Raw genomic sequence first — 9,016 nt, 5'->3', positions numbered from 1 at the left:
GCAGCCCGGTGCGACACCGTCAGCCTGCAGCCCCGCCCCATTCGAAACAGACTGGTGCAAATAAAGTTCAAGGTAATTTTGCAGATCAGGGTCATATTACTTTTCAACCGCCCATGTATATAAAAAGCACACAATGCCTCTCTGTGTGGCAGAAATGCTCTCCCCTGCCGTTGACGCATAGCTCCACGTGCACTGTTTCCTGCCACAGGGGACTCTGGCTCTATGGCTACCGAGATCCCAGATGAGAAATCTGGGAAATGTCAGTGTGAGACACGCCACGCTAAGAGCATCCTGTACCAGATCCTTAACAGAGAGGATGGAAGTCAGGCCAAGTGGCACCAGCAGTACTGCGGTCCCCATCGCTCCATGGGAAGCAAGGGCTGCTCTTGTGTCCACAGGAGAAGAGTTGCCCTGAAAACACCAGAAGCGACGTGCAGAAGAGCCTCTGAAGTCCTCTTGAAGACTTCAACTTTTATTAGAAACTTGCCTTCTTTTTACCACTTGCCTTGGGAGGATCAGCTCGTCCTCATACAGCAGAACTGGGTCCCTCTTTTTGTCCTGGGCATGGCACAAGAAGGGGTGGATTTTGACCTGAGAGAGATTTCAGCCCCTAGTTTATTGAAGAAAATCCTCCTCAACCAGTCTCTGACAGCTAGCAATGAATTGGGCAGCTCGTCACTGGGAGCACCTTCAGCAGAAGTTCAGAAGATGAAGAATTTATTGTGGAAATTCTGGGACCTGGACATAAGTGCAAAAGAATATGCCTATCTTAAAGGAATTATTCTTTTTAATTCTGGTAAGTCCTCCTGGAAGTTACACAGATGATTATGTGCCTAGAATGACATTTGGCGTTTTCATTTGCTTACAGACAAATGTTTAGTTTTATTCTTTTCTATGAATATAGCTAAATGTTCTCAAAAATCTATATTCCAACAATTCAATCATTTTCTGCCTGAACTAGTTTATTTAGGTTCCTTAGTTGTGTGCAGTAGGTCACACAGTGTAAGCCGAAACAGCTTCTATTGGACAAATTTTAAGTCATAAAGAATTAACTGTGTCACTTCAAACTGATTTCCAGTTCCAAGGTAATACAGCAGCCTCACCCGTAGTACAGCAAAGGAGAGACGGTACGTAGGAACGCGATGTGAGTATTAGAAGTATTTTAACAAAGACTTCCTCTGTAGCAAGAACACTGGAGAAGATAAAATAATCTATATCATCTGATTTACAACAATGAGGCAAAAGGATGCTGCGTTGAGGCCACACAGCTTTTATTTATGTATTTATCCTTTAGTATCTCTACATTCAATGCCTGGGACAGCAGTCACGGAGCAAACTCAGACTAGTGATTGCATCCTCTCGCTTCTGGTGCCAAGCGCAGCCTCTTTAGGAAGGAAGGTTGCCTAGGTCAGCACCGCGGAGCGCGTGAGTCATTAAAAGCTGAGATCTAAGTCCACTAAAGTAAATGGAAAGACTTATTGACTCCAGTCTGCTCTGGCTCAGATCCCTGACTCCTTCCACAGCGATCACTGCTCTTGGCTGCACTGTCAGCAGTGTGCTATACTTGGGACTGCACCAAAAGGATACTGGAATGTTTCAGTTATTCCATGATTTTTCTTGCGGTGAATGGTTTATCGGCTGCTCAAAGGCTGCAGTGACTTTATATTTGTTTCCAGTAGGATTCAAATTCTGATTTTTGAGATTTAATGTCATCCAGATGTTTGGTATTTTCTCATGTTTGATGCCGCAGCATCAAACCAGTGGAGTTCGTTTCAGTGCATGTTATTTTCTCAAATTTTCACAATAAAATCAGGCTGAAAGAAACCACCAGTTATATCTAGGGTGATGATAAGAGGAGAAATCCCTCATCTGCAGCAGCTTACACAGTTTAACTAGCAGGCATTTTTATTATCTCTGTGGATAAATGTGATTTTCACTTAATGAAGGAGGAAGCAGCAGCAGCAGCAGTGTTACATTCTGGATTTGTGCTAACTCCTGCTGCTTCCCCGGGGTGCCACCTGAGAGGCCCAGCAGCCCTTCATGCTGTCTGCAGACACTGTCCAGAGTTTCAGGGGGACTCCCTAGTCCTTAGGTGCGATGACCCTATTCTCTGGAGGTGCCTTTTTTCCACAGGCTGCAAAAGGTGGCTGGGGGGACCTCAGTTAAGTCTGGATTGACTCCAGATGAAACAAAGAGTCACAGTCTAACTCTGGGCTGAAACAGGAACTCAGGGATTACACACAGCCTGAACTGTCCTTTCTCTACCTGTTTTGTGGCAAACAAATCTGCACAACTGTCATTTCACCATTATTTTTTTTTTAATAGCTTTTGAACACTTTCCACCAAACTCAGAAAATGTTTTCTACATACATGCAGCACATTTTCAGATGCCTTCTTAGTTTTGGCTTGATGTTTGGCCAAATCCTAATATTTTACAGACCTCAGTTCTAAGCAGATTTCAGGCAGCCACCAGAAGCGACAACACTAAACCGTCTCCTGGATCATGGAGTACCTCCTGTGGGCTTCTACCCTGTATCTTCAATCCCTGTTAGGACCACCAAAACTGGCTGAGGCAAATGGGAAGCACCAGGCATGGAGCACTCCAGAGCTGGGTTACGAGTTGGAGTTCAACGAGGTGCCTAGAAATGCAGCTGTAGTAGCACAGCTAGGCCAGGGCTTGGGCAAGAAGCATGACAAATAAGGATGACAGAGCTTTGCTTGTGCCCTAAGTAATCTCTTGTGCTTACTATCATAAAAAAATGCCCTCTGGGGACAGGCTGGCAGGCAGCATGGAGTGTAGGTCCTCCCACTAAAGCACAATTTGTGTAGTACTTCTGTGTAGGAGGCTCTGGCTGGGCTACTGATTGACCACATCTGGGCCAGCAAGAACCTGTGAAGGAGAAAGCATGTGCCCAACCCCTGAGAGGTAACGGGCAGCCCTGCATCAACTGAATCCAGACTCTCCAGAACATATTGCCATCCCTGCTCTTCACAGGGGTGCTTTGGCTAGGTGGCTTCACAGAGGTCGAAGTACGGGTGTACGGGTGAGGTACGGGTGAAGGGTACAGCTGCAAGGCCTTCTCTAGCATCTAGGCAATAAGTCAAAGGAAGGAGCAGGTAGGACTGTCACCACACATGAACAGCACAGAGTGAGGTGAAACTGCTCTTGCTGCTTTTGACAATTGCCTGCGAAGCAATGGGAACTGTGCAGTGAAGAGATGGGAATCATGAAAAACAGTGCTGCTATTGTATCAGTGCCATATATATATATTTATGGAGTTATATATAAAAATATATGTATATATTAACTCCATCAAGGCTGTGACAGGACTTCTGTTAAAAAATATGCTTTTAAGAGGTTTACAGTTCATCTGGAAACATGTGTTTGACTGCAGATTATTACAACAGATTTCAGAACAAGAAGTTTCTCATTATTTGCAAATTAAACCCAGTACTTGATTACATATAAAAGAAGACCAAATGGGGAAACGAAGCAAATGTGAAGGGATATAAGCAATTGCCATTCCATCCTGAATACACAAAATCTCACAACTTCCTTTCCATGAAAAATCTAACACTTGGAACCATCCTCACAGCTTGCAGCTGGTGGTAATCCTGGGGGAGAAGATGACTTTTCCATACCCTTCATTTCTGGCTAGCCTGGTTGCAGGCTTTGCTGTGGCTTCTATTCCTCTGGCAGTGACGCCTAGGGAGAAGAGAGCTGCTGAAGACTGACAAAGGGCAGGCAGCCACAAACTGGAAAAGCCCAACCATGTTGCTTTTGTCCTAGTACAGGGCACTAGGCAAGAAGGCAGAGCCTCCCACACTTGAATGGTCCTCTGTAAAATACTCCCTGGTCTAAGCTATTCAGATCCCATCCAAGGGAGGTATGAAGTCAGCCACTGTAGAAGATACTAAACTGGAGTGTGTGCTGGGAGATAGGTTAAAATAAGACGTGGGAGGCAGGAGAGGCAGAAGTCAAAACTTGGGCTGCAATTCTAGGAAGAAAAGTTGGTGTTATCCTCAGGCGGTGAGGACAGGAGGCAACAGGTTGCTGAGAGCTACATGACAAGGCGACCCCAGCGGAGCCAAAGGATAAACATGGGGAGTCCTTTGAACTGAGCCCTGGCACCCACAAAAACCGTCAGTGAACCAGCAGGTTTGAAGTCATGTGCTATGGGAGGTATGTGACTGAGGCTCAGGACCATGACTCCATAAGGCAGAGACCTCTCCCTCTTCAGAAATGGCTGAGGAAAGAGAGCACAAAAATGAGAAATACAATTATCTATCCTACACCTGTCATGATACATCTCACAGGGGACCTTTATGCTCTTTTTAGACTGTAAATGAAGATACCTAGATAGCATGGTGAACCATAGTGCCCCAGCTCAGTCTAGCAAGCAGAGGCAACAATAGGAGAGAGATGGGGCTGGGTAGACTGAAAATCTATGTCTTCAGACTGCCAGCCTGCTTGCTCCTCCAAACCACCACCTCCGTCTTCCTGATGTTACCTACCTATTTTAGATTAGAGCTGGAATGTTTCCACCTACTCAGACTATGGTCTCAGTGTCATTTGGTGGGTAGTCAACACTAGAAAGGTTCTCCATCTGTACTGAGTCAAAGTTACCTCCTGTTACCATTTCAAAGCTGGATTTAATGTAATGGGCTAAATTCCAATGTGCTTACAATGCTGCTCAATATTCCTTCAAATTATTCAACTATGCATATCTTGTCTTTTTTTTCCAAAAAGTAAATTTAGAAAGTTTTTTATCATTTTCAGGAGAAAGTAGAACTATAAGCTAGAAAGCCAGACACCCATGATTATGAGGGGCACAGAACGAAAGTGTTTACTCAAGATTTATTATTTTACTTTTTGTTTTGACAGGATGCCATGTCCTAAAATGTCTCCCCTATGTACAAACACTGCAGCAGGAAGCTCAGCAAGCCTTGATGGAATTTATCTCAATGATGTTCAACAGAAACCTAGGCAGGTTTGCTTGGATTCTGCAACTAATCGCCTCTCTTCAGGACATTGATACAGATGCTATTGAAGAGCTCTTCTTCAGGCCCATCCTAGGAGAGGCCACCCTGAATGTATTACTTCTAGAAACCCTATATATCAAGCCAGACTGGCTTTGAAAACAGATGACATCTGTGCTCTCAATTACCTATTTTTGAAGAGATGAGAGGATTTTATGAGCTAAACACATTTCAAGCAAATCATTGATGCATCTTTGTAAGCCATATATATTTTTGTACGATGATGTAATTTTGTAACATTTTAGAATTAAAAGCAGAGAAATCTAAGCATTTCATGATTCCGTGTGCTTTCAAAAACTTTTAGTCTAACGTATCCAAAGACTGTCTAGGAGCAGAGCATACTTTCCAGCTGAATTCAACCATATTATTTCTAGTGAACATTTGTATAGCTGTTTAAAACTCTACTATATACTTTTGGCTTTCCAGAAGTTTTTGCTTTCAGGAAAAGGGGCAGTAGTAAATTTTATTCAGTGCATCACCAGTTGAAGATGAATAGATACATAAAAGGCCGAACAATGGTAAAATCAGTATAAATCCATCCTTTTCCTGGGATGTCATTCCCTGATCCCAATCCCTTTTCTGTTCCACTGAGAACTCTATTCCGTGGCTGTAATTGCTTGATGGAGCTACCCCTTACTAACTGCTTCCTTATAGGTTCCTTTTCTAAGTGTTGCAGTAAACTGTGGGCATTAAATCCCTCTCCCATTATTCACATTATTCACAAAGTCCTTCCTTGACTAAGAAACTGAACAATGTGATTCAAAAATTTGTTGACTAGACAAAAGCTGTTCAGGCTTGTTCAGGATTGTTTCCAGGATGGGAATAACAAAGGCTGAAAGGTACTGTGTTATGCCATAAGCAGCAGAACTAACATAGCCCAGTTTCCTACATATTTAAGGCCTTTCTCCTTTAGCCCTCCCTGCACCTTTTTATAATTACCCTCTCTTCCATCTAAACAGGTGGCAGATATTCCTTGGACAGCAGAAATACTGAAATATGGTTTCCTACAGATGTGTACAATCTGTTCCTCCATCTCTCACTGCAAGGGTTCTGCGTCTCCACCTCCAAGTGTGCTATGGCATTCTCCACAAATCTCGCTGTCTCCTATCTGTCTGGCTGGAGAAGAGGCAGCACGTGTTGGGGTGGGCGCCAAGCTATGTGTGTGCTGACTGTTCATCCGTCAGGATGAAAAAAAACATTCAGCTTACATTTTAGCTGCAGTAAGGGAAGCTACTTGTATCTTTTTCCTGTCCCACTCCTTTCCCAGTGGTTTCCATGAAACTTAAGAGGAATTAATTTCTGAGTTCTTTCAGTAGAGGGTCTAATCTCGTTTTCTTTGGCAAGGGGGCTCAAATTCACCAAATGGGGAGTGAAAGGCAGGTAGATAGACAGGACGTCAAAGATTTTGATAGTATATTCCATGCTTCCTTAGAAAGTCAAGCTAAAATCGTAAAAAAAGAACTCACATATATATATACACATGCACATCAACACATATTTATATACAGAGATAGATGTTCAAAGGACTTTAAAACAAAGTCAATCAAGAAAAAAAGAGTTTAAATAATAAGAAGAGTTTAATATCTAGCAGTTTTGACTAGATACTACACATTTTTCCGCACTTTGATAACTGAGAAACAACTTGTAAAAATAAGGGGAAAAAAGCAAACCCCAAACAAGACAAACTAACCAAGCCCCCGGGTACTAACGATCATGGAAGTAACAGCCTCTACAGTAATCACAACTCACCTTCCTATGTTACAAGCTAACCAAACCTTTCTGAAATGAAGCTTTTGGGACTGATGTTTTCCATGGAAAGCCTTCAGGCTAGCGGTTTTCAGTAGATTTTTGTTAAAATGGTTCAATAGGACCACCACAGATCAAGTGGTGTGTAGTAACAGGATATTCCATGGTTAGTTGTTTGTGTTAGTGAATGGAAACATCAGTCCAGACATTTGCTTTTTGTCTGTTTTTTGGTTTTTTTTTTTTTTAAGATTCACCCAAGCACAGAATCATAGAATCGTCTAGGTTGGAAGAGACCTTTAAGACCATTGAGTCCAACCACCAACATAACACTGCCAAGTCCACCATTAAACCATGTCCCTAAGCACCACGTCTACCCATCTTTTAAATACCTCCAGAGATGGTGATTCAAACACTTCCCTGGGCAGCCTGTTCCAATGCTTGATAACACTTTCTGTGAAGAATTTTTTCCTAATATCCAGTCTAAACCTCCCCTGGCACAATTTGAGGCCATTTCCTCTTGTCCTATCACTTGTTACTTGGGAGAAGAGACTGACCCCCACCTCTCTACAACTTCCTTTCAGGTAGTTGTAGAGAGCGATAAGGTCTCCCCTCAGCCTCCTTTTCTCCAGGCTAAACAACCCCAGCTCCCTCAGCTGCTCCTCATAAGACTTGTTCTCCAGACCCCACACCAGCTTTGTTGGCCTTCTCTGGACACGCTCCAGCACCTCAGTGTCTTTCTTGTGGTGAGGGGTCCAAAACTGGACACAGTATTTGAGGTGGGGCCTCACCAGTGCTGAGTACAGGGGGACGATCACTTCCCTAGTCCTGCTGGACACACCATTCCTGATACAGGCCAGGACGCTGTTGGCCTCCTTGGCCACCTGGGCACACTGCTGGCTCATATTCAGCAGCTGTCGACCAACACCCCCAGGTCCTTTTCTGCCGGGCAGCTCTCCAGCCGCTCTTCCCCAAGTCTGTAGCGCTGCATGGGGTTGTTGTGACATGAGTGCAGGACCCGGCACTTGGCCTTGTTGATCCTCACACCATTGGCCTTGACCCATTAATCCAGCCTGTCCAGATCCCTCTGTAGAGCATTCCTACCCTCAAACAGATCAACACTCCTGGCCAACTTGGTGTTGTCTTCAAACTTACTGAGAGTGCACTTGATCCCTTCAGTCCAGGTCATTGATAAAGATATTAAAGAGAACCGGCCACAATACTGAGCCCTGGGGAACACCACTTGTGACCGGCTGCCAACTGGATTTAACTCCATTCAGCATAACTCTTTGGTCCTGGCCATCCAGACAGTTTTTCACCCAGTCAAGTGTACGCCCATCCAAGCCATGAGCAGCCAGCAGCAGTGTACATCCAAAAATTGTATTTGTACATTTGGTATCAACAATATCATATGGCAGTAGACATACGAGTTCCTCTCACAAACACCTCTCAGGTCCTAACAGCTTCTACGTCCTGGCTACTACAAATGCTCCACCGGCACAGGTGACAGCACAGTGCAGGCCAGGGCTGCAGATGCGGGACCCAGCTGGCCTTGCAAGTGCAGCTGCTTCTGCAATGAGAACAGGAAGAAGATCCCTGCTCTGATCTCAGTCCTCCCACTGCTGGTGTGAAGAGAGCAGAGAGAGGAAGAAACACTCTTGGCTCAGTGGGGACAGTGAGGAATTTTGGATAGAGGTAAAAAGTACAGAAAACATGTAAAATGACAAATAGTCGTTCACATTATTTAGAAACAGGAGCAAAAAGGGAGATAAAAAAGCAGGAGAGGGGGACATAAGCAGCTTATTAATAGAGCTAATTTCTGTGTAGTGTCCAGCTTACCCTCACAAGCCAAAGGCCTGCTCAGTGACTCACCAACAACCTGAACCAGGGACAACGTTCATGATTCAGTAGCCTGAAATTCAGGCTACCGAGAGACATTAGTCTCAGTTCACAGCTTTACTTCTTATCGAAATCTGCTTCAAGGTCTTTGACTTTATCTTCAAGGTATACAATGGCTTCAATTCAACTTTCTTTGAATTGGAAGGCACAATGCCAACAAGTTCCCATAGCTTGGCTCACCTGGAAGACAATGCAACAGCTGCTGACTACTCTTTCAGCCTGATGGGTGTCTATGTAACAAGCTGTCTGAGAAGAATGCTTAGCGCTCCACAGGGAAGCTCATGGTCAACATGTTGTGTTTTCAAGATGACAGCTGCCTTCTAACATGAAGGCA

General features: G+C 44.2%; 1 protein-coding gene across 1 annotated transcript; it reads left to right on the top strand.

Annotated features, from left to right (window-relative positions):
- Positions 1-222: 222 nt before the first annotated feature.
- LOC134512468 (nuclear receptor subfamily 0 group B member 2-like) lies at positions 223-5,139 on the top strand. The gene is made up of 2 exons (XM_063327837.1): positions 223-796; positions 4,886-5,139. Exons 1-2 carry the CDS (start codon positions 223-225, stop codon positions 5,137-5,139), a joined length of 828 nt encoding a protein of 275 aa, XP_063183907.1.
- The last annotated feature ends 3,877 nt before the right edge of the window (positions 5,140-9,016 follow it).

This window comes from Chroicocephalus ridibundus, chromosome 3 (genome assembly GCF_963924245.1).
Source record: "Chroicocephalus ridibundus chromosome 3, bChrRid1.1, whole genome shotgun sequence".
Classification (NCBI taxonomy): Eukaryota; Metazoa; Chordata; class Aves; order Charadriiformes; family Laridae; genus Chroicocephalus; species Chroicocephalus ridibundus.
This window is presented reverse-complemented; position numbering and strand designations above follow the sequence as displayed.

Bases quoted from the DNA above. Each gene is read 5' to 3' on its own strand.
- LOC134512468 (XM_063327837.1), top strand. From the start codon at position 223: ATGGCTACCGAGATCCCAGATGAGAAATCTGGGAAATGTCAGTGTGAG. The intron at 797-4,885 runs GTAAGTCCTCCT...TTGTTTTGACAG, and splicing joins AATTATTCTTTTTAATTCTG to GATGCCATGTCCTAAAATGT.